At 45.9% G+C, this 24,278-nt stretch overlaps 5 protein-coding genes across 10 annotated transcripts in view; 2 read left to right on the top strand and 3 right to left on the bottom strand.

Moving 5' to 3' along the window:
- Window positions 1-3,663, bottom strand: part of LOC110512753 (G protein-coupled receptor kinase 3) — a 93,591-nt gene extending 89,928 nt beyond the window's left edge. For all 3 annotated transcript variants that reach the window (XR_016493368.1, XM_036967332.2, XM_090227111.1), the window contains exon 1: window positions 1,444-3,663. Coding sequence is in view for 2 of the 3 variants with exons in the window: in XM_036967332.2 (XP_036823227.1) it covers window positions 1,444-1,556 (113 nt within the window). In the remaining variant the exon portion in view is untranslated. The remainder of the gene's footprint in view (window positions 1-1,443) is intronic.
- Window positions 3,664-4,593: 930 nt separating this feature from the next.
- On the bottom strand, window positions 4,594-7,617 carry LOC110509320 (beta-crystallin A4-like). The gene is made up of 6 exons (XM_036967339.2): window positions 7,561-7,617; window positions 6,404-6,450; window positions 5,625-5,743; window positions 5,305-5,446; window positions 5,034-5,176; window positions 4,594-4,812 (listed from the first exon to the last, which is right to left on the bottom strand). The coding sequence occupies exons 2-6, from the start codon at window positions 6,440-6,442 to the stop codon at window positions 4,665-4,667; spliced, it is 591 nt and encodes a 196-aa protein (XP_036823234.1). The 5' UTR covers window positions 6,443-6,450; window positions 7,561-7,617; the 3' UTR covers window positions 4,594-4,664.
- A 4,278-nt stretch (window positions 7,618-11,895) lies between these two features.
- LOC110509623 (beta-crystallin B1) lies at window positions 11,896-14,873 on the top strand. Its single transcript, XM_036967337.2, has 6 exons — window positions 11,896-11,947; window positions 12,505-12,646; window positions 13,168-13,286; window positions 13,537-13,669; window positions 13,877-14,019; window positions 14,480-14,873. Exons 2-6 carry the CDS (start codon window positions 12,524-12,526, stop codon window positions 14,655-14,657), a joined length of 696 nt encoding a protein of 231 aa, XP_036823232.1. The 5' UTR covers window positions 11,896-11,947; window positions 12,505-12,523; the 3' UTR covers window positions 14,658-14,873.
- A 747-nt stretch (window positions 14,874-15,620) lies between these two features.
- LOC110509620 (short-chain specific acyl-CoA dehydrogenase, mitochondrial) lies at window positions 15,621-20,464 on the top strand. 4 transcript variants are annotated; one of them, XM_090227110.1, is made up of 11 exons: window positions 15,621-15,888; window positions 16,384-16,485; window positions 16,963-17,117; window positions 17,433-17,582; window positions 17,673-17,784; window positions 17,979-18,130; window positions 18,328-18,498; window positions 18,604-18,741; window positions 18,829-18,924; window positions 19,003-19,059; window positions 19,197-20,464. In XM_090227110.1, exons 3-11 carry the CDS (start codon window positions 17,016-17,018, stop codon window positions 19,347-19,349), a joined length of 1,131 nt encoding a protein of 376 aa, XP_090083236.1. In that variant the 5' UTR covers window positions 15,621-15,888; window positions 16,384-16,485; window positions 16,963-17,015; the 3' UTR covers window positions 19,350-20,464. The 4 variants fall into 4 exon arrangements, with proteins under 4 accessions (XP_090083236.1, XP_021446293.3, XP_036823230.2 ...); XM_021590618.3 differs by lacking the exon at window positions 16,384-16,485 and having other exon boundaries at window positions 15,750-15,888; XM_036967336.2 differs by having other exon boundaries at window positions 15,810-15,888; window positions 18,829-19,059.
- A 1,983-nt stretch (window positions 20,465-22,447) lies between these two features.
- On the bottom strand, window positions 22,448-23,862 carry LOC110509622 (jeltraxin). The gene is given in 4 exon segments (XM_021590620.3): window positions 22,448-22,715; window positions 22,718-22,946; window positions 23,042-23,511; window positions 23,642-23,862. Coding segments are annotated over 4 exon segments (909 nt in total). The 5' UTR covers window positions 23,724-23,862; the 3' UTR covers window positions 22,448-22,587.
- Between the last annotated feature and the right edge of the window lie 416 nt (window positions 23,863-24,278).

The raw sequence follows: 24,278 nt of genomic DNA, 5'->3' as shown, positions 1-24,278 counted from the left end.
ACATGAACTCAATAGAAAACGGATATGTAGAAATGTACAATTGCAAAGCATGCGGAGGATAATTCTAATGAGCTCTGCCCTGAAACAAGCCCTGAAACAAGGCCAATAATAACACCCAGTCAGCCACTTAGCTGTTTCGTATTGTTATCTTTAATGATTTCTTATTGGTGTTACATTGTCGGGAAGGAACCTGCAAGTGCGCATTCCATTGGACAGTGTATATCAGATATCGTAGAAGTAATAAAACGGTATGATCTGCTGTTTGTCTTGGTGGGATCATTTTCACATAGAAATGTCTCTTTCTTGCAGACGCTATTATCCGGGGCCTTGCTCAACTAAGGTAGATAGACAACAACATATCAGTCGTAGCAAGAAAAGGTTTCTGTGAGCTTCACTAAGATGCTGTCGCTGTTCGGCCCGGCTACCTGCAAATGTATCCTTATATACAAAATACATGCATTTTAATTAAATACATTCCAAATTAAAAGTCATTTGTTGTTTATTTTGACACATTGACCTTCGTGGTATTTAACTATTCCCTGATTAATCAGGCTAGGGTGGATGCAGAAGACCCCTCCTGCTCCCTCCATCGATTGAGCTCTTCTAATCTTTCACCACATCATTCCCCCATAAACAGATAGGCCTAACAGATTAATGTAGGAGATGAATTACACACTATCTATATTCAAAGCAACAAACAAATAAATAAATAACTTCTGCCAACAGATGGTGGTGGTGGTGGTGGTGTTAGCAGGGTGGTAAAAATCTACTTTTTGGTCCCTCAGCCGCAGCGGCCGCAATTTTACCGGCCACTTAAATGTCTGAAATATAATTAGAATTAAGATGAATCACAGAGAATAATGTACATATCACAGAAGTGTACACCTCAACCCGCGTTCAGCACTTTAGCATTCAGATTCTCTCTTCCAGAGCTGACACTCAAAAATATATATATATATATATATATATATATATATATATATATATATATATATATATAAAAATAAATGAGATATATATATATATATATATATATCTCATTTATTTTTACGTCAGCTTTGGATAAAATAAACTGCTCCCAAATGCAATGCAGCTGGTAAGAATGGACGCCAAAATCTACCCGCATTGATAGATGACTCTTGGTCTGGTCTTCAGAACCCATCCATCGTTAATAAGCATCATTAAAATGATATAATTCTAGGATGGCATTATGTCAGATGCTAATTGAACTAAAAGTGGATTTGAGGGATGGGGCCTCAGATGGTAGGGACCCTGAAGCCAGAGACAGCTGACGAATTGTTTCCTTTAGCGAGCTACTGCAACTGACTTGACACATTTGAATTAGGTTGGGTTTATCTCCCTACACCGACAGACGCACACCAATTTGACTGGTAAACACTGACTGACCGAGGCACAATATAAGGCGGATGAGTAATTATGTACCTGGGTTCAGGCAGTATGATTTTCTTGCTCGCCCGGGCCGCTGGAGTAGATTTGCTCTTCTCCATCGCCATCAAATAGCTGACATCGGCGAGAACTGCTTCGAGGTCCGCCATCTTCAACCTTGGGTGGACACCACACCTGCCGTGGGAACGTTTTTTTAAATGTATTTAAGGAAAAGACGAAGCGAATGTCCACTGAATCTAGCTAGATCCAACCAGGGCGACCAAGACAGCTATGCGGATGACAGGGGCGACCATCCGAATGGAGCGTGTCGTTTTCTTCCTCTAGGTCTGGCAAACACGGTCTCTCAAAACACAACCATTGTGACAGAAAAAGAAACACACAAAAAAAAATGTAGAGGAGATTGATAGCTCAATAGATGACTCGTTAATTGAGAGTTCACTCATCTGGGTGCGTGTTGTCTTCTTCCCATCAATAAGGTTCCGTTATGTGCAAAACGTGTGTTGCGGTTTCATGGACTCCGAATATAAGCAGTTCAAAATAACGGCAGACAAGATTGATGAGATTTTCGTTTCTGCCTCCCCCCACCACCACATTCAGAGCGCTTCACTTATTTAGATGGGCCACCTGCTAGATTTGGCTAACTAGCAAGCCAGCTAGTTAGCTAATAACTGTCAAAGCCCACTGATCCTGGATGATTGGTTTTTTATCTTCTTGGCAAGCTAAAAAATCATGTCAACCTTGCGGTATTGTGCGAAGCTTTCAAGCTTCCCAGCGGCGCCTTGTCGCCTATGCTTTTAACATAAAACAAAACATTAAGCGTCTACGAAGATGCTGCATAAAATCTATCGAAATGGCATCCGACGAAGACATCCCGTGAAAATGACGACAAAGGGAGAGAGCTAAAACAACAAGAGGAAGCCAGCTTCGCCTGTATCACACAACAACAACAACAAAAATCGGACCACGAATGAATAGTCCAGATGCCGTATAAGGTAGGTAGGTTCACATGTATTCACCAAAATGAAGACTCGGGATAACAACGTTCTTCTTCATCAGGAGGACATTTGTCGCAGACCACGTCGCCATATAGATGCAGGTTGCTAGCTGAATATCCAGGCCAGCATGCAACAAAAAAGTAAAAAAAAACAATCAGCTAGATATCCGACTAAAAATCCCTCTAGCTAACAAGAAAACAACTATATGTTATTGGCGCTACGGTAACTATATATGCAATATTTAAACAAATCATGCCACGAAAAATCAGCCAGTTCACGTTAGTTAAATGTAGAATCTAGGGAGACAGGGTTGTCTACGAACAAACCGCTGTGCAAAACGTCGCTACTTCGGTAGCGAGTCGCTTACAGCCGCTTAGCAAGTAGCTAACCCCGTGCTGTGAGCCAGTTCAATTTCAACTAACCCGCTAACGTTAGATAATATACCGACTCGGCTAGCGCAGGTAGCTAGCTAACAGCCGCTTTGGTCGCGCCGAAGCGAAACACACTCGTGCAGTTAGCGATCTCGGCTAACGAATCCCGATCCTCGGGCAAACGCACCTCGTTTAAAAAAAAAAAACGGACCAAACCGCACACCATTTGCCATAATCATTGCTTTCGCCCAGTGTCGTGGGCTCTGGCACGGAGACACCAGTGGCTAGCTAGCTGTTATGATGGGGGGAGGGGGCGTTGGAAGGAGGAAATTGGCTAGCTAACGTTAGCTCGGTGCGCCGTCCGCGGTCTCTCGCCACTGGAAGTTGAGTCTTTTCCCGGGCGACCAAACAACTTGCTAGGTGAACCAACGGGCAATGGGAGATAAACTAACAACCTAAGTGCATGTCATTTCGTCTTCCAATATCAGCTGCCTGTCAGTGTCTTCCTCGGTCAAGTGTTGTGACCATACGTTTATTTTCCTCCTCGTTGCGCGCTACGCGAGACACGTTCCTCTTGCTACAGTAGCCCGAATGGATCCGGTACGAGATCCGCTGAGATCGGTGCATTCGGCAGAATCCGACGCCGAATGAGAACCTCTGATATCCTGTTTGTTTGCGTTCCTCAGAGGCACATGAATTCTTCCTGTTATCCCTGGTGAGTCCGAGTAGAGACCGTTGGCCGAGTCTCCCGTGTGCAGCTGTGTGGTGGGTTTGTGTCTCCCCCCACCCAGTGTATTCTGTGTTCTCAGAAACGAGCGAGCTCAGCTACTGTGAAAGCCCCACTTCCTCACGCTGCGACCGAGAAGCCCGGAAAACATGTCATGGAGCCGGATCGCTCATGGACGGGGAATTACGTGATTATAAATGCCCTGTTACGAGTTTATTAAAATAAATACCATTATATAAAATTAGCACTAGTCTGTTTAACTAAAAAAGAAAATGCATTATTTTCTAACAGTGTTCAAAAGAGGGCGGTAGGCACTGGGCACTCAGTATGGGCATCTTTTTTTAAATTACTAACACATGAATAATAGATGGCTGACACATCTGGGAGATAACTAGCCGGATCAATCCAACGGACCATTCCCTGAATCATTAGACAACCCATTTGTGTATCTCCAAACCACTTCATTGTAGGCGTATGTTGGAAACCTGTTTAATCAGATTTTGAAGCATATATACACACGCATATTTAATTGGGACGTTTGATTTTCCTAAAATTCAGTAGGCATATGAATTGGCCAGTAGGCCTTCAATTATGTGCTGCACTGTTAATAAAATACTAATTGCTGACGCATTTTGTTGGGCTTTACAACCTATACAACAGTCATTTATTTTTGGACAAGTATTTTACAAATGGGAAGCAAACATCTGATGAAAGCACTGCAAAATTGGGCCGCTATGCCCATCCCAAATGGAATGGGGGTCAGCCGAGCTTCCTCCAACCCACCTGACCCTTATCATAGCCTGTCTTCAAAGGCCACTTTGTCTCATAATTCTATTTAACAATGTACGTCATCACACTGTTATATTTGATTTAACCAAGCAATATTTTATTATTATATTTTGTCAATAGATTGATCTTTTTTGTTGTTGTGTGTGATTACTGTCATGGAGACGTAGCGCCACCTGCTGGCCAGTAAATGTAATGTTTTCAGAAGCGCTCCATCCTAAAATGTCTCAATAGCCCATGTGGTTGTTTGTTTGTTTGTTTGCCTTTAGCTATATTCAGAGAGGCACAAGCATGGACGGTAGGTCAGTGAGGTTTTATAAAGACAGTTTATTCAGCATTGGGTAACAGTGGGGTTAAGCTTGGGATAACGGTGAGAGGTTACTGCTGAATGCGGCGGATGGACTGGATCTGAGGGGTCTGGGAGTGGGAGCCGAACTCCCTGAAGTGCTTGTACTCGCCACAGTGACGGTCACACTCCATGATGTACTGGTAGCCACGGTATCCGGGGTACTGGTAGCACACAAAACTGGTAGGTAGAGAGACAGAAAGAGATTTCAGAGTCAGTTGGCGATAATGTATACTATGTGGCTAAGGGAGCAGTCAAACAATTAGATTGGAGAGAGGATGAAAGCGATTTGAGAGAGGATGAAAGAGAGAGAGAGAGAGAAGCAGATTGGAGTGAGAGAGAGAAAGTGAGTGAAGTAGAGGGAGAGAGAGGTTGACTGTGGTAAGGGCCCGGCTACTCACGCTCCGGACTGGACCCTGAGGGAGCCGACCTCGTTGTTGCACCAGCCCATGGCCTGGAGGGAGGGGTAGTCGTCGCTCAGCTCGCCCTTACGACCAAGGAAGTTCTCGCGCTCATAAATGGTCATACGACACTCCCTGTGGTTCTGGAGGGGAGAAGACGGGGACGGGGACGGGGACGGGTGGGGGTGTTGTCAGTCAAGAGGAAGTGTGTGGAATAGGTCGTGATAGAAGCAGATAGGAGTAGATGGAGAGCGGTAGTTTAGTTACTCACAGCGCAGGCAATGGGCCTGAAGGAGGTCATCCTCTCGATATGGTAGGCATTGCTTCCTCCGAAGGCGTCGCACTGGGGGTATTCTCCTCTCTCCAGCACAAACTGCTGGCCCTGGTAGGAAGCATGCTCATAGCCAACCCAACTATAGGAGCGAGAGGGAGAAAGGGGGAAAAGTAAGACATCACATTGAGATCTCTCATTTTCCCATCAGCTTCTCTGAGCAATAGTTCTAAAGACTGAAACCAGCGAGTGGAAGGTCTGCTTTGAGTGTTTCTGCGGGTTGGGGATTTTTAAGTGGGGATTTGTGTGTAAGTACTCACGCTCCACTCTCCACCCTGAGGGAGCGCACAGTCTCGAACCCGAACTCCATCACATTGCAGCACTCGGAGGTGAACTCGTGCCGACGCCCCTGGAAGCACTCCTCGTCGAAGACAATGATCTGAGAGAGAGAGACATGAGTTACATACTGTATCCGGTCTATTTACCTGGACAGGCTGCTGTAGGGGAGGACGGCTCATAATAATGTCTGGAATGGAATAAATGGAATGGTATCAAACAGGTGGAAACCGTGGGCTTGTCGCGTTCGACAAGTTCCATTCATTCCGTTCCAGACGTGACTGTTAGCCCGTCCTCCCCAATTAAGGTGCCACCAGCCGCCTGTGGTGTGCAGCCGGAAGTGTCTCTCCAGCTCTTTAGAGTTAATATGGTCTGTGATTCGTCTAACTCCGTGCAGGGTGTGATGTGTTCCGCGGGAACAGAAAGAGTGTGCCTAGCCCCGACCCTGCTGTCGACCGAACAGGCCCCTGTGACAAACGGTTTGTTCCTGAGCTCAGGTTGTCACATTGATCCCAGACACCTGTTTCTCCCGCATCTCTCTGGTTTAAAGAGTTTTCCTGCACCCCACAGACTGAGCTCAAATACTTGACAAAAAGCGTCCTTCTTTCCTCGCTTCCTTCCTTGAGGTGATCACTGATCTGCCACGGTTGGAGAGGTGGAGGTCAGAATTCCACCTCATTGCTTTTAGGTCACGGACGGATGTATATGAAACATGTCCACGGCAGGTCTTTGATATGATGCTCAGTAAGCCAGTCTCACATACCTTCCAGTGGCCGGAGAACTTGGTGCAATGGTGAGTCATCTCGTTGTCTGGAATGAGAGAGGACAGATAGCAGGGCTGTTATAAACAATAGTACTTTTTACAACGAGCAGAATGTGACATTTGGACAATGTGCAACTCGGGATGCTAATTAGACCGTTGAACGTTTCTTTCCCACCCATTCATACTGGCATTATACACACTCTCTCCCTCCCTCACACACACACACACACTTTCTTCTCATATAAACACACACACTGCCCCAGACACGCAACAAAGTTCGGCAACAAAGTTTGCCCATATCAAAAATACTGACCATCAAACAAATGTTCAGGTCAAATATATATAAATATATATATAACAGAGCAAAGTAGCTGGTGGAGGGAGAAAATGGAGCAGCATTGTGCTTCATCCCCTATAATAGAGTCCAGTGGCGGATTAGTACAGCAGGACTCCCTCCCCGTGTAATAAACTATTCATATTGTACCACCGCATCAATGCTATTCTACCCTACATGGCCTGCTTTTATGTACTGAAACGGCCCGTACAGCTCGAATGCTCTAGAATGTGAAAAGGCTGGTTTAGCTATGTGTTGTTCAGGGCTAAAAGGCTTGGTTTAGCTATGTGTTGTTCAGGGCTAAAAGGCTTGGTTTAGCTATGTGTTGTTCAGGGCTGAAACGCCTGTGAGGATGGTGTCCCAGCGAGGCTCAAAGCATGCGCTGTGGAGTGACTGGCCTGAATAGCAGGACCATTGTGTGATGCTGGATTGAAAGCGTCAGCAGCTATTTACAGACCCTGTACTGGAATGAGGAAAGTCCAACAGACCAGGGGCCACATCTAGAATATTCCCCTTTAGGTCTCCTTTTCCTATTTATTTTTTTCTGCCACTCTTTTTCAATTTATCTCTCTATTTTCCCCCTTTTTTCTCCTGATTGTTCTCTCTCCATCCCTTGTCGGCCCCTGGTCCTTGTTCCCGGGGCCCAGAGTTATGCCCCTGGGCCTGCCTGGCTGCGGTGTGAAGTGGTGGCGGGCAGACCGAATCATTATGGGGCCTGCTACCCTACCCTAGGCACTCTGCCCTGCTCTGTCTTCCTGCCTGCCTGGCTGGGTGGATGATCAGGCTGGTGCTATGGTTCTCTGGGTGGGACAGAGAGACTCACCTTGCTTTGATGCCCTTGGCTGTCCCGGAATGAGAGTGAGAGGACTCACGCGCCCCCACCCTTTTAAAGCCTCCCCTGGCAAAGGGCCACACTGAAAGCCCCAGCTCAGCAGCGGGGAGGAGCCTCTCTTTGTCCCTCCGACAAAAGCAGGGGTTAATCTATAGAGGGACTGAAGTGCAGACGCCACACTATCACCCAGGGCAGGGACCAGGGGTAGGGAGAAGAGGAGGAGAGAAGAGACAAGTGCAGGGCACTTGGAATGTCAAGGGGTGATGAGAGGAGGGGGATTCCCTCCAAAAGCCACGTACAGTAGCCTACACTTGATTTCTCTCTCTCTCTCTCTCTCTCTCTCTCTCTCTCTCTCTCTCTGTCTCTCTCTACCTCTTCCTCACTATCTCCTCCTTTCACTTCTTCTTTATTTCTATCGTTCACAATCACATCTCATGGGTTCTTGTAGGTCTCTCAGCTAACGAGCTGTATCCCAAGAGCCCTCATGGATGACCCTGTCCTCTCTGTTGACAAGCATGTCATGTCCTTTACTCTCCTGTAGGGAGAGACCTGTCTGTCTCTCTGTCTGTCTCACTCTGGTTCACCTCACCTGCTCCGTTGCAATCCCTGCCCCCTATTTCCTCCCAAAGGATCGATAAAGTATTTGGTCTGTCTGTCTGTCTGTCTGTGTTATGTCATCACTAATACCCTTTGGTCGATTGTCACGGTAAAAGGTTTACTGAAACCGAACATCTTCAAAATAAACGTACAGTTCAACTTGTGCACGGTTGACTTTTTGAGACTGTTGATGACTGAGGCGCTGTCATTCCGTTAGCCCCACCATGAGACGCGGCATGTAGCGTCGAAGGTGCGCATCTTATTTCGCCCTGCCAATTATTCATAGTTAATCTGCAGCATGATCAGGGCATGCGCCCCCATGTTTCATAACACAGAGCAGCAGGAGGCTCCATTTGGTGCTGGAATGTGGACATCTCGTCTGGCAGATAGAGAGAGAAACATAAACATAGAGAGAGAGGGAATAAGCCGAGCCAAGAAATGAGACAGAGGACCGAGTTGGAAGAGGGTCAGCAGCAGGCAAGTCTTGCTCCAGCAGCTTTAGCAGGAAACCTTCAGACAGGTTACACGTCAACAGTGGAACGGACGCTTTGAAGAAAGAGAAATGGTGGTTATGAACTATTACAGTTGGTTAACCATTAGGGTTAACCAAATGGCTATTGTCATTTGTACTTAGGCTGTGTGTCCTTTTTTATCCCGAAGGGAATATTCTTGTATTTCATTAACTTTCCGAAATATGTTTATAAAAAAATGTTAACCATCACAACTGAATCAATTCAAAAGTATAAATCGTGCCTTTTGACATATGCATTTATTTAATTTGATGTTTAACAAACTGTTGTTCTAATGAGGTCCGTGTGTTGCTGGTGTAGAGGAGTCAGGCGCAGGACAGCAGATATGCGTAAAGAAACGTATTTTACTTAAAATAGACAAAAATACAATGAAAGCATGCCCACATAACAGACCGTATTACATACAAATAAAACATGGGGGAACAGAGGGTTAAATAAAGAACAAGTAATTGGGGGATTGAAACCAGGTGTGTAAGACAAAGACAAAACAAATGGAAAATGAAAAGTGGATCCGTGATGGCTAGAAGGCCGGTGACGTCAACCGAGGAACGCCGCCCAAACAAGGAGAGGGACCGACTTTGGCGGAGGTGGGACGGTTGTAGTGTTGTAGGTCAAAAAGAAGAAACTCCAAAAAACAGCACAGCACTAAAAGAAGGTTACAATCATTTATTCATTCATGAACACATGTTGTTTTGACATGTTTTGACAAACTCTGTTATAATGCGTAAGCTGTTTATAACGCATTGGCCATAGCTGTAGTATTGGACATGGCTTTTGCATTAGCCATAGCTTTAGCATTAGCCATAGCTTTAGCATAGCCATGGCTTTGGTGTTAGCCATAGCTTTAGCATAGCCAAGGCTTTGGTGCTAGCCATATCTTTAGCATAGCCATGGCTTTTGCATTAGCCATAGCTTTAGCATAGCCATGGTTTTTGCATTCGCCATAGCTTTAGCATAGCCATGGCTTTGGTGTTAGCGAGCACAGTCATTTGACCAATCAGATCAGCTCCTTTTCCCAATAAAAATATCAGAATTGGACTGCCTTTGTAAACACAGCCTATGTTTCCGATTCTACACTGGCCTGCTAAGAATGATAAGATAACATAACAGAAGAATGACTCTGAATTACAAATAATACAGAGATAGATTTCCTAGACATTGATAGGTGCCCAGGTTTCCATGTAAAATTGGTCTAATGTATTTTTGCATTTTATCTGTTGAGATCATCATTTGCCATTATTTTATACACTTTTTGTTGTACCCTTACTCAACCAACCTTTACTCTACCAACCTTTACTCTACCGACCTTTACTCTACCAACCTTTACTCTACCGACCTTTACTCTACCAACCTTTACTCAACCAACCTTTACTCAACCAACCTTTACTCAACCAACCTTTACTCTACCGACCTTTACTCTACCAACCTTTACTCAACCAACCTTTACTCTACCGACCTTTACTCTACCAACCTTTACTCAACCAACCTTTACTCTACCGACCTTTACTCTACCGACCTTTACTCTACCGACCTTTACTCTACCGACCTTTACTCTACCAACCTTTACTCTACCAACCTTTACTCAACCGACCTTTACTCAACCGACCTTTACTCTACCGACCTTTACTCTACCGACCTTTACTCAACCGACCTTTACTCAACCAACCTTTACTCTACCGACCTTTACTCAACCGACCTTTACTCTACCGACCTTTACTCAACCAACCTTTACTCTACCGACCTTTACTCTACCGACCTTTACTCAACCGACCTTTACTCTACCGACCTTTACTCAACCAACCTTTACTCAACCTACCTTTACTCTACCGACCTTTACTCTACCGACCTTTACTCTACCAACCTTTACTCTACCAACCTTTACTCAACCGACCTTTACTCTACCGACCTTTACTCTACCGACCTTTACTCTACCGACCTTTACTCTACCGACCTTTACTCTACCGACCTTTACTCTACCGACCTTTACTCTACCGACCTTTACTCAACCGACCTTTACTCAACCGACCTTTACTCTACCGACCTTTACTCTACCAACCTTTACTCAACCGACCTTTACTCAACCAACCTTTACTCTACCGACCTTTACTCAACCGACCTTTACTCTACCGACCTTTACTCAACCGACCTTTACTCAACCGACCTTTACTCTACCGACCTTTACTCAACCAGCTAGTTTTGGACTCATTATGCCCTAGTAGTGGATTGTCATCACAGCTGTACCCTTGACATTCTACGACACACAAACACAACCCAGCCCCTCCTCCCCGTGGCTGCCTGAACACTTCACTTTATACAGTGACACTTCCCACAAGGCCTCATGTTGTCACTAGGTAGGAACCTGCAACTCTGCCTCAGGCTCTGGGCCACACATAGGTCACTATACATCATGCTAATGTATTGCTGCTCTATGTCTTGCTTCAGCCTACAGATATGGGTTTATATCTTAGATAGATATAGGTGATGAACAATCAATCGATCACGGATTGCGATGCACACGTCAACATTTTAAAAGTCATCCAGCGACATGACCACTGATATTGACCTACAGTACACAGTGGAGAGACCTGCATTTGATTGGACAATGGACGGAGAAGACGAACATTGTGATCCTTACAATTTGAAAAATACGAATAGGGAGCATAACTTTATTTTATTGCTTGCTCTCAACTAACCAGATGAAGAAGATCACCAAAAAAAAATCAGTCCGGACAAAACGTACGTGAATGGAAATAAATTGCAATCCCCTCTTTTCTTAATCAACTTTTCCCACTTCAAAATCAAATGTTTTGCCATTTTGAATCATAAGTCTTTTGTCTTTTCAAAACTAAGCTAAGTGCTGGTGCAGTTTCACCTGTTAGAGTTAGAGAAAGATACAGAGTGTGTGTGTGTGTTAACTCCTTGCTCCCTCCAGGTCTATGCATTCCTGTGCCCTATATGCTACTGTAGCTTACAGGCCCAGCTCACTAACAGAGGGGGAAAGTGCCATTGTCAGGGCTTTCCATTGACAGCAAAGTGCCTACAGGCAGCGGGGGGGGGGGGGGGGGGGGGTTCTGGTTGTTGCGATGACCCAGGGGGCTTTGGTCCAGACCAACTCTGATGACGCTGGTGCTTCTATTGTCCACCGAGCCCTTGCGTTCAGCCTTTGCCAGGGTATAAAAGCTAGGGTTCTGCGCTGAGATGGCCAGCACGATCCAGCCTACCCCACACGGCACAGCAAGCTGTACACGCAGGTAAGGACACACCCCACACCAACTGAAAACAGCAGTCGATCCACAGCAGCAAACAGCGCACAGGGGCCCACTCCTCTCAGCCTACCATGCCCGGGTGTGTCACCCCCAGGCGGGGCTGAGCCCCTAACAGAGGCTCGGGCCTCAGGGCCTACATGAGGCAATCAGACCCCAGGCTGGATTGGTACAACAGATGGTTATTTTCTGATCCATCCTATGGAAGTGTTTGACCGCTGTTTCCTGCCTCAGTTAGTTACAAGACTAAGAAATAGTAACAGATACACAAACCAAACACATTCAACTCTGTAGTGAGAACACACCTTTACCTGATCTGTGTTTTGATCTTTTTTTCTCTCTCCCTGTCCCTCTTTCTCTCAATCGATCTCTCCATCTCCCACACCATTCTCCCTTTCCCTTTCTGCTCTCTCTCGCCCTCTTTCCCTTCTTCCTCTCTTTAACTCTCTCTGCCTGCCCCATCTTCTTTCCTCTGACATGCCTCTCCTCTCCCCGTCCTCTCTCATCTCTCCATCCCCCCCCCCCCCCCCTCCGCTCTCCGTCAGAATCTCCTGATCCCACACCATGTCTCAGACCGCCAAGTCCGCCTCCAGCCAGGGCACTGATGTCAAGGACAAGGGAGCCCCTGCCCCTGCTGCCACTAGCAAGGCCACTAAGACCGGAGAACCCAGCGTCGGAAACTTCCGGGTGAGTCGGCACACGTCCATTTAAAAATACACCACAACCCACCTGAGAGCAAAGTCCACCCGTTGTGTGGGGAGCAGCAAACAGTTTAACGTTAGCCATTCTCTTTGAACTTTTTATCTGAGCCGGGCTAATTGACCACGGATAGAACATTGTTCGTTGTGGTTGGTAAATGTTGCTACTTAAGTTGGTGTGTCTTAAGATGACCCCAGAGATCTTGCAGCCTTCACTGCAGTACGGGTCGGCTTTGGGTTTTATAGTGGAAGGCGGTGCAGGTAGTCCGGGGACAGGAAGAACGTCAGAGCTTTCTACCGGATCGACAAACTGAATGGCACAAACGGTAAAGGGCTCTGAGACCACGTTACATACCTGCAGTAGTAAAAGGCACCAAATGCGCTCTAATTCTATGGCAAAAGGGTCAACATAGAAAACAAATATTTGCGGACGATGGACAGTATCTCACCCTTGACCTCTTCCAGGGATAAATGGCATCTAACCTCTGACCACTCACTGCCCCCCTGTAGATCATGCTGTTCGACCAGGAGAACTTCCAGGGCCGAATGATGGAGGTCCAGAACGAGTGCATGAACGTGTGTGAACGCGGCATGGACAGAGTGCGCAGTATCATCGTCGAGTGCGGCCCGTAAGTGGACACACACACCTATAGGGCAAGATTACACACACACACACAGTCACACACATACACACCTACAGGACACAATCAATCAACTCTACATGCTAGTCCAACACACAGGAAGACAAACTCAGACTGAGCCCAAAACATTTGAGCCCAAACCCTGATGCTGTCATTTTTCGTGGCCCTTCACGCTCATTTCATTTTGACCCGTCTTCTAATCCCTCCCCCCTTGTCCCCGGCGGCCACCCCTCTCCAGCTTTGTTGCCTTTGAGCAGACTAACTTCCGCGGGGAGATGTTCATCCTGGAGAAGGGAGAGTACCCTCGCTGGGATACCTGGAGCAACTCTTACCGTAGCGACTGCCTCATGTCCCTCAGGCCCATCCGCATGGTGAGGAACACACACATTCCGAAACACACACTGTCACATTTTCCTATATACGCTCTCTCACACACATTCCAAACATGACAGTGACGAATGAGTTCGCCGGAGCGTAAAAACAGCCGGTAACCAGGGCTAATACAGTAGCTAGTGAAGAGACCTTCCAGCCTTTCCCTGACACCCCCCCCCCTCCCCCTCCTTCCCTCCACACCACAGGACAGCCTGGAGCACAAGATCTGTCTTTTTGAGCTCTCCGACTTCAAGGGCAATAAGATGGAGATCCAGGAGGATGACGTGCCAACCCTCTGGGCGCACGGCTTCACCGACAGAGTGGGCAGCGTGAGGGTGCCCGGCGGAGTGTGAGTGTACACACACACACTCGTACTTACGCACACACACCAGAAATCTATTTTCATGGATACTGGGACTGAAAAACCCTCACCTATATCGAAGATTTTTTTTAAAACATATCTGTAGGCTGAAGCAAGACATAGAGCAGCAATACATTAGCATGATGTATAGTGACCTATGTGTGACCCAGAGCCCGAGGCAGAGTTGCAGGTTCCTGCCTAGTGACAACATGAGGCCTTGTGGGAAGTGTCACTGTATAAAGTGAAGTGTTCAGGCAGCCACGGGGAGGAGGGGCTGGGTTTTGTTTGTGTCATAGTGTCAAGGGTACATTCATAACTGTTGCACACTTTAAAGTGGAAACACAGAACTCCAATGTGACTCATGTTGTCTCTAAAAAAACAGCCTAAAAATGACTATCAATCTAAATGTAACAAAACATGACCTTCTCTCCTTTCCTCCTCTCTCCAGGTGGGTGGGTTACCAGTACCCCGGATACAGAGGCTACCAGTACCTATTTGAGTGTGGTGACTACAGACACTACAACGAGTTCTGTGCCTTCCAGCCTCAGATCCAGTCCATGCGTCGCGTCAGGGACATGCAGTTCCACCAGCGTGGTTGCTTCAACCTCACCTCCGCCAGCAAGTGAGCGACCTCTGGTGGATGCACGCTGTAACTGCAGCCAGCCAGCCCTCCCTCACTCAACCCGCCCATCGGGCGCTTTTTATTTCTCCAAACCTATTCCTCCTTTCCTTCCCTTCACCCCTCCATCCTAAAGGGATGGAACGGCAGCATCGTACCGAACGGAACATCCTAAATGACTTTTTATGATGCCAAATAATAAACATGTTTTGAAAAACTAGAATTCCTTTCGCCCTGGACTACTTTATTCAAAGCCTTGTGTTCACTGTGACAACATTTTGTGGCAACATTTTGTGCCTCATTGTCCCTTTCTCTCTGTTTGATATTCCTTGTTTCTTTCTCTCTCTTCCCTTTTTGTCTGTCCAACTGTATTCTCCCTATATGTCTTCATTCTGTTCTTCTCTCTTCCATCTGTTGGACTGAGAAAGGACCATCTGATTAGTGAGCCGCTGACAGACAGTAGAAATTATTATTACCTAACAATGACGATGCATGTAGATAAAGCTTTGTATAACGTTAATCAACGTCACCTTGACTCGGCTCGCGAGTGGCGCAGCGGTCTAAGGCACTGCATCTCAGTGCTAGAGATGTCACTACAGACCCAGGTTCGATTCCAGGCTGTATCACAACCGGCCGTGCTTGGGAGTCCCATAGTGCGGCGCACAATTGGCCCAGCGTAGGTTTTGGCTGGGGTAGGCAGTCATTGTAAATAAGAATTTGTTCTTAAACTGACTTGCCTAGAGGTTACATAAAAATGATAAAACACCTCTGAAGGTTCCGAGAGCACACGTTCTCCTCCAAAGCCGTAGTCATAATTGACGCTTCCGCGTTGTGCTGTTTTATTTCCGATCGTTTTCAAAACCTCTGAAGATACACAGCAAGTGAAAGCAGATCTGCAATTTGTTGAAAGCACAACGGTACAGGCTTGGATGCACATCATGCTAATCAATAAAAACTTTTACATTTGAGCTGTGTTTTGCTTGTTTTGCTTGTTTGCTGCTGTGTTTTGCTTGTTTAATTTCATAGGGAAATTGTCGGGATGCGCTCGATTGTATCACCAAACATGTTATACTTGTCTGAATTCTATACGGGTCTGGTCTGTTTAGTTCATTGACTGTATATGAACCAGAACAAAAAAATAGGGAGTGGGATGTCTCGCGTCCTCTTCCGTCTCTGTATGATTGCACAAGCAGCAGACTGAGCAGTCAACATGGCAGCACTTTTCAGAGCTAGAAAAGGTCCGTATTACAATCAATGCACAAACTAGTGACGTGCTAATTTGTCTCTCAAATACAACGTTTTTTTTGTACTTGCTCTATTGGTGTGTTGACCCTTCGACAATAAAATAGACTTGGGACAGTAATTTGCCGGGGTGATAAGATGTGTATAACTAAGCTCATTGGTCTATCTGTGCTAACACTAATGCGAAGTAACGACCGCTAGCTGCATATTTTAGTGTGTGGTTAGCTTCTAACCCATCTCTAAAATAAACCCAGTTATGCATTGCTAAAATTCAGCTTTTTATAGTGGCGGTCAATAATAACTTCCAAGGCAACGTGAATGGGGTTAATGATCGCAGTCGTTAACGTAAGCATCATTGACATAGTTTATCGTTCACAGAAACCATGTTTGAGCTGGCTGCTTGGGTGGTTATCGATGTCGCAAATACACACGATTGGCATTGTACCGTAGTGAATATATTCACATTTCTAGTTTTCTGGTGTCACCCCAAGTCTTCACTCGAGCAGGCGCGTTCTCAATGGGACACGTTAAGGACGCGGTGGACGGATGATGACCTTTCACCTAGTTTACCGCTGTGCTGGTCAGCTAACCGGGTATGAAGATTATTATCTCCAAAATGTAGATCCTGTATGGGTTCAGTATATCACATTACATATTCTTGAGGGAATGTGCAGAGGTGAATGACTGTTCAGTAGCAAATTACTATTATTTGTAGTTTGCGAGACAGGCAGCCTACATCCATCTGTCAAACCTTAGATTTAGAGAGCAAGGGCCTCAATCAAGGTTGCTATATAATAACTTCTCAATCGGTAGGTCATTTTTCATGTCCAGTTTTCAACCTTTACCCCAGAGGCAGGGAGTTGTGAGCGGGTGGGTTGGGTCCATTGGTTGGGTGTCACACAGAATCGACCTGGACAGTTGGATTCACACGGGTGTAATGTAACACTGATAACTCTGTCTAACAATAGTGTCACGATGTTGTAAATCCATGCTAGACATGAGCAGGTCATACAGTACTAAAGTCTCTCTCTCTCTCTCTCCATCTCTCTCCATCTCTCTCTCTCTCTCAGCCCTTGGCCTGTGTGGCTGTAGATCTCTGTCCTCGCTAGCTGAGCTACCAGAGATGCATCAGATGATGAGACAGACCTGTAGAGACTATGCAGACAGAGAACTGGCTCCTATAGCTGGCAAATTAGACAAGGAGCACCTCTTTCCCGCCCGACAGGTACTCACACCACTAAACAGGAGGTACACACACACACACACACACACACACACACACACACACACTCTAACACAGTGGTATTCAAACTTTTTCAGCAGGGACCCCCAAATCTAATGACACAACAAATACCCCAAAATCCATTACATTTCCATCTCTCTTATCAAAATGAAAATAAACTAATACATACACATACTCTACGTTTTTATTTGTCTAAATATCTTTCTCAAAAAAAAATGTCATATTGTCCCATGTTATAATCTGTACTCATAATTGTTGTTGTTGAATACCACTGCATCCACCTGTGTGTTTGTACAGGTGCGAGAGCTGGGGGCTATGGGGGTGATGGCTGTAGAGGTTCCTGAGGCGCTGGGAGGAGCAGGTATGGACTACCTGGCCTACTCCCTGGCTGTGGAGGAGATCAGTAGGGGATGTGGCAGCACTGGATGTGTGGTCTCGGTCAACAACGTACGTAAGGGGGTGTGTGTGTGTGTGTGTGTGTGAAAGAGACTGTCTTTTGTCTTGCACTGATACAAAAGTGTGTGTGTGTGTGTATAGTCTTTGTACATAGGGCCGATATTGAAGTTTGGAACACCGGAGCAGAAGGATCAGTGGATCACCCCTTTCACAAACGGAGAGAAAGTTGGCTGCTTCGCTCTGAGTGAACCAGGTACAAACACCTCCACTCACTTCTATGCTCCAACCTGGGGAAATGGGTGATTGTTTCATTGTTGACGTCTTTTCTATCCTCTCCTTCACTCTCTCTCTCTGTCACTCTCTCTCTCTGTGTCTCTCTCTGTCTCTCTCTCTGTCTCTCTCTCTGTCTCTCTCTCCTCTGTCTCTCTCTCCTCTCTCTCTGTGTAGATAATGGTAGTGATGCAGGGGCAGCGTCTACATTAGCCAGACAGGAGGGAGAGGAGTGGGTACTGAACGGGACTAAAGCCTGGATCAGCAACTGCTGGGATGCCTCAGCTACTGTCGTATTCGCTACCACCGACAAGTCACTCAAACACAAGGTTAGATACACCACTGTTGGAGTCATGGTTAAACACCTCTAGTCCCTCTCCCCCCTCTATCTCTCTCTATCAATATTTTATTACTTTATCAATGTAACTCATGCACGCAATTCATCTTGTTGCCGCTATTTGTGGGTCCGACAACAAAAATCATTGTCCATTCCCTCCCTCAGTGTATATATTCCCTCCCTCTGTAGGGTATCAGTGCATTCCTGGTGCCCATGCCTCACCCTGGCCTTTCCCTGGGGAAGAAGGAGGACAAGCTGGGCATCAGAGCAACCTCCACGGCCAACCTCATCCTGGAGGACTGTAGGATACCCCTGGGCAACATGCTGGGGCCACGAGGGTCTGGCTTCAAGATAGCCATGGTGGGATTGTAGGGTGGGGTGGGGGGTGTTGCGCGTGCGAGGGGACGGGTGTACGTTTTGTGGTCCATCTCCGTGCGTGTGTACTGATCCCCTCTCTCGCCACAGCAAACCCTGGACGGTGGGCGTATAGGCATAGCATCCCAGGCTCTGGGCATTGCTCAGGCGGCTCTGGACTGTGCTGTGGACTATGCTCACAAACGCACCGCCTTCGGAGCTCCCATTGGCAAGCTGCAGGCCGTACAGGTATGCGTGTGTTAAAGTTTGTGTTTGAATGTTAAGGTGTAAGTGTGTGTTATCAAAGGCGTGTGTGTGTGTGTCTCAATGTTTCAGTTCAAGCTGGCGGACATGGCTGTAGCTGTTGAAAGCGCCCGTCTCCTCACCTGGAAGGCTGCAATGCTAAAAGACGCCAAGAAAACCTTCACCAAGGTATGCACACACACCACGCACACCGTCCTCTCTGTCACACTACGTAACGTTGTACTCCCTCCTTTCATGTCCCCACAGGAAGCAGCGATGGCCAAACTATCAGCGTCGGAGGCCGCTACCTTCTGCGGCCATCAGGTACGCATCGCGGAGCCCGCGATGTCATGTTTGCTAGAAGTAGTGCCTGACTCTATTAATCAATAGCGGATTTGACAGAATTCACAGAAAATCTCAGATTGCTAACCCCTTCTAATGTTCTTCTGCGGATCTAAAAGTCGATCCAGGTTCTTGGGGGAATGGGTTACGTGACGGACATGCCAGCAGAGAGGCACTACCGCGACGCGCGAATCACTGAGATCTACGAGGGCACCAGTGAGATCCAGAGACTGGTGATAGCCGGCCAGCTGCTGAAGGAGTATGTACCATAGAGACTTGCGGGCTGCGCCCCGGATGGCAGTCTATTCGCTACATAGTGCACTATTTTTGGACAGACCCCAACGGTCAAAAGTGGTACACTATATAGGGAATACGGGTGCAATTTCAAATTGGCCCATAACAGCCACGACACCCAGGACTGCGTTCAGGACTGCAGTGTTCAACCGTGTTGTCAGCGTCAGTCAGCTACTGAACTGAAGGAATGTCAGACATGGAGACAGACTCGCACAGCTCTGGGTAGAAGTTGCCCTTAACCACAGATCTAGGATCAGATTCCCAAACTAATGCCCAAATCCTAACCTCAACTGTTACGGAGAGAATAGTTGTCCCTGGACCAGTGGATAGAGGCACCTTGTACCTACCACTCCAAAGGGACAAGAAGACCAGGCCTGCATTCAGGACTGCGGTGTTCAGCAATGTTGTGGAACACTGCAACATGCATCCCACCTTACTTCAAATTTGTATAACGATTACAAAGCAATCCAAGACTGTCTCCGGTTTGAAGCCATTTTGTAACTGTCGATATCAACATGGAGATAAATATCAACCTTTCTGCCTTAACGTCATAATATTATCTGCTTTGAACTGATGGTGTCTGGTAATACACGCTAGTAGACTCGCAATTCTCACTGTGACCCTGTCTGTGTGAGGTGCAGTGCCTACTAGAGCCACAGGAGGGGAGTGTACAGTTTGGACTGCCCCGTCACCTGCACTTCAAACGACGGGGGAAATCACAACAACAACATTTGAACACGTGTAACATGCCTCCCCCCTTATTCTCTGCCTTGTAAATATTCACTGATCTAAAAGAGTTCTGTAGTCATAAAACAAGGACATACTGTAGTTGGCTAACGCCGCACCCAGGCTAGGCTGGTGGATGAATGAATCTTAGTTTTGATATAAAGAGTGATCTGTTCAGATGAAACTGGAAATGCCACAGCTAGAGAACCTGTTTCTGTCTGAGTTTCAGAGAAATTCTGAAACTGATATGTTTTACGATGACGCCCTACACAGCCCAAGCTTGTGCCTCAACATAAACTGCTGCTGTTCATATTTTATCATAATTGATGGTACATGATGAAATAAAAAAACATATTTTCATGTTAAATAGTGACGCTCCGAGGTTGTTTTGTGACCTGGCAACTTGTCATTATTAACAGGTGGCCCCTGGCAGCTGAATTGGGGAGGACAGGCAGGGACAGAATGAAGAAAATGGTGTTGAACACATGGTTTCCATGTGGTTGATACCGTTCCATTCACGCCATTATTATGAGCCGTCCTCCCATCAGCAGCCTCCTGTGCTAAAGGGCCGGTTTCACAGACCCAGGTTAAGACTAGTATAACACAATCACACACATTGTTTCACATCAATTGCTTTTAATTTGCCATGCACTTCATTTGAACAATAATTTAAATCATGTAGCTGTTATTTAACTCTTAACAATCATTTAAATCATCAGCCAGATTAGGACTTAATTTGACTCTTTTAACAATGCATTTCTCCTCCATCAGGACAGACATCAGGACAGGACAGACATGGGAAATCAATTAGAATCATTTTGTAATGTCTCAGATCCAGGGCCCAGTTTCAAGATCGCGATGGAATTTATGCTTAGGAGTGTTTTAATTAACAATGCATTTCTCCCCCATCAGCCGAAGATGTAACGTGCGCTTCCCAAAACATCACGCAAAGAGAAGGTTCGCTAAGTGTGTCGTTGAGGCATGTGCCGATACTGATTGGATCGAAAGAGACCGCGCTGCTCTCGGGAGGTTGGATGATCTTTCTCCATCGAAATCTTACCTTAATTAACATTAGAATGATTCCACAATACTGATGACGGATCAGCTACTAAAAAGATATCACTTATGGCAGCAACTATTGAGTCGGGTTATTCTAATGCTTACCCTATAATGCAATAAATCAAGATTTTTGCACATGTTGATACACACCGTGAAAAATATTGAGGCAAAATGACAGACAGACAGCATACAATTAGCAAAATAGAACTCAATTGAATGAACGTGACATCTATTTAAATATTATTGAATTATATAGGCCTATGTCGCCTATATTGTAGGCTAATTTTCTTTTTAATGCAGTCATTAAGTGATTCACAAGTATCAACCAAGGAGCATCAATAAGTACATATTCTAATCTAAAGTAAGGGTTAGTGTCAATCAGTGGCGACCTGTCATTCAGGGCAGGAGGGGCTGTTTTGAGCCCCACATTTTTACCAAAAATAAATAAAAATACAGGCTGTTTTGCATGTTATTTTGGCATTCATACGAGTCACAGAGCAGTTTCCAAAATGCAGGTGTTTCAGCCTCGCTCAGTGCTTTCTGTGGTGGTGGGGCAAGCCAGCAGAAAATACAGAGCGATGCGCCGCGAAAACTTGACTTCAGTGAGTTCAAGACAACTGGGAAGTCGGGAATAAAGGAGTTCAGACTGGGAAAATACGCTTTGAACGGTCATCCAACTCGGAATTGTAAATCCGGCCTCTTTCTAGAGCTACGACATGAAGGTCAATGACGTTCTTATGATTCGACCTTGTTTTTTTTCCAAGTTCCCAGTTGTTTTGAAAGCACCATAAATCCAGAGATTGACAGACTTTGATGACAAAATTTGCCAACAAAGACCCGCCGTGAAAACAGCATAACAAGGTGAGTCCAAAAATGTATTGTTTGCTGCTGCATAAATGATGTAATATACCAGGGAGATATGTATACTGTAGCTAAGAAAGTAATACTAAGTGTATGTTGTGTAGTAAGATGTTAGTAGCCCATGTACCTCACTCTAATAATTTGGTCTATTTACCCCTCTTAATTTCACCTACTGTTCTGACTTGGTGGTGCACATGTAGTCTATAACCTGTTTTAGAGAAATGTAATCATTGAATATTGTAAGAGCTTTCATTGTCTGCTTATATGTCTCCTTTATCTTTACTATGGTTCTGACTTGGTGTACAGGGAGAACACTGTAAGAACGGCCCAGGTTCTGAATTCTGTCGCTGTACATTTCAAACGTTCTAAACAAATAGTTATATTGACTACATCTGTCCTAGCTCGCTGTTGTCTTAGTCAAAATTATGGATTGCCTTTGATCCGCTTATGTAGGCCGTTTGTAGGCACCGTTTGTCACTGTTATAGTGCAATTAATGTATTGTTTAGTGTTGTGGATTTGCTGGCATGCATCCCACTTTTGTTATTTTTTGACCCACCAAGATTCACATGTTAAAATCGCCACTGGTGGCAATCACTACTCTCCCCTACAGCCATGCCCTCTCTCTGCTCTGCATTCTCACTCTTCCTCCATTCAAACTTTCTCTTTGTCTTCCTTTTAATTGGTCCTGGGCGCTGATAGGCTGATGGTCAGAGTTGTAGGTGTTTCTCTCCAGGAGAACCTCACCATTGGTGGAGTAGATGGCCTTGGACCAGGTCAGCACATTACCAGGGGTGTAGGACCAGTAGGACTGCCACCCAGACATGTAGGCCAGTATCCAGCTTGGGGAGAGGACTCTGTCCCACACTTCCACGTCAGTTACCTGCCCCTCAAACTTAAACACTTTCAAGACAGGAGGCCCATTGGTCACCTACACACGCACACAAAGAAATACAAATAACTGGGTCAGCACTGGGTCACCAGCAGTGCCCCCCACCTCTCCTAACCCACTTTCTCTCCTCTTACCTGGCCAAACACCCTCTTCCTGACGCTGACTGTCCCGCCTCTCCACACCTGGGCCATGCCTGTCTTTTTCTCCCAGGTAACACACAGGCTGGTCCAGGGGTGTGCCTCTCTGACAGCCCTGAACAGCTTATAGGAGCTAAAGTCCTGGGAGGAATCGATGGAGAGGTGGTCCATCCCCCAATAATACCTTTTCAGTAAAAGGTTCCAGTTGTTCCCCTGAGTGAGGCTGAAGAAAGTCAAGTCTTCTCCCTCCTCGGCCATGTAACGCAGACACACAGTCAGAGAAGAGGGCGAGGGAGAGGGAGAGGGGGTGGTGTAGGGATATGAGGTGGAGGATGAGGAAGGAGAAGGGGAGGGAGAGGAGTAGGGAGAACGGGAGGGAGAGGGTGAGATCGCATCTGTGTACATGGTGAGTTCCCCTCCATTTGTCACTGTAAACATCTGACCACACAGGTTTATGGTGGAGGGGCCTGAGGCAGAGAGTCAACAAATCCATCAACCAATATTATCTGTGTAGCACTATAAAAAGTGATTTGTCACTAAACATTTCAAAGAACCCACACCTAACACAGTATCTGTGTGTGTGTTTGAATGCGTTACCTGATGGCGTTAGTCGATATCTTGCCCCAGTTAGGCCCAACACCAACATCAGCACAAGAGCGTTAAGCAGCACCGAAATCATATTGTGAGCTTTGGCAGTGTGAGAAGATTTCGAGCATTAAGATCCTTACACCCGTCCTCAACAGCGTGTGCAACAACAACAAAAAGCTCTCTGATAGGTGTAGGTTTAGTTTCCCAGCAAGGCTTGCGAAAGAGTTTCGTTTCTGCAATGTCACGCAATTGTAGACGAACCACCATTGACTCGTCTTTTCGTTTGTTTTTTTTGGTATAAAAAAAAAACAGGAATAGAATAGTGAGAAATCAAATAATGACCGAAACTTTGTTTTATAATTTATTTTAATTGTAAAATGTTGGTTTAATTGGAAGTAAACAGACCTCAGAAACCATAAGCTCCGCCCATTGTGCGTGGTGAGGCGGGTGTTTTTCCACAAGGCTGCTGTCAGTAAAAGCTTCATGTTTATTAGTTGAGTGTGCCCTCAAAATGCTTCAAACTTAACCCTTGGAGAATAAACGGGTGCATTGTATACATTTGATATTTTATGCCATACTCAAGGTGTTAGGGGACAAAATGAAACTTTGGTTCTAGTGTTATACTTTGTATTCCATGTTATAAAAA

Source organism: Oncorhynchus mykiss, chromosome 29, assembly GCF_057628025.1.
Source record: "Oncorhynchus mykiss isolate SJ-2025 chromosome 29, ASM5762802v1, whole genome shotgun sequence".
NCBI classification, from domain to species: domain Eukaryota; kingdom Metazoa; phylum Chordata; class Actinopteri; order Salmoniformes; family Salmonidae; genus Oncorhynchus; species Oncorhynchus mykiss.
The sequence above is the reverse complement of the archived record's forward strand: the minus strand, read 5'-3'. Positions and strand labels throughout refer to the sequence as shown.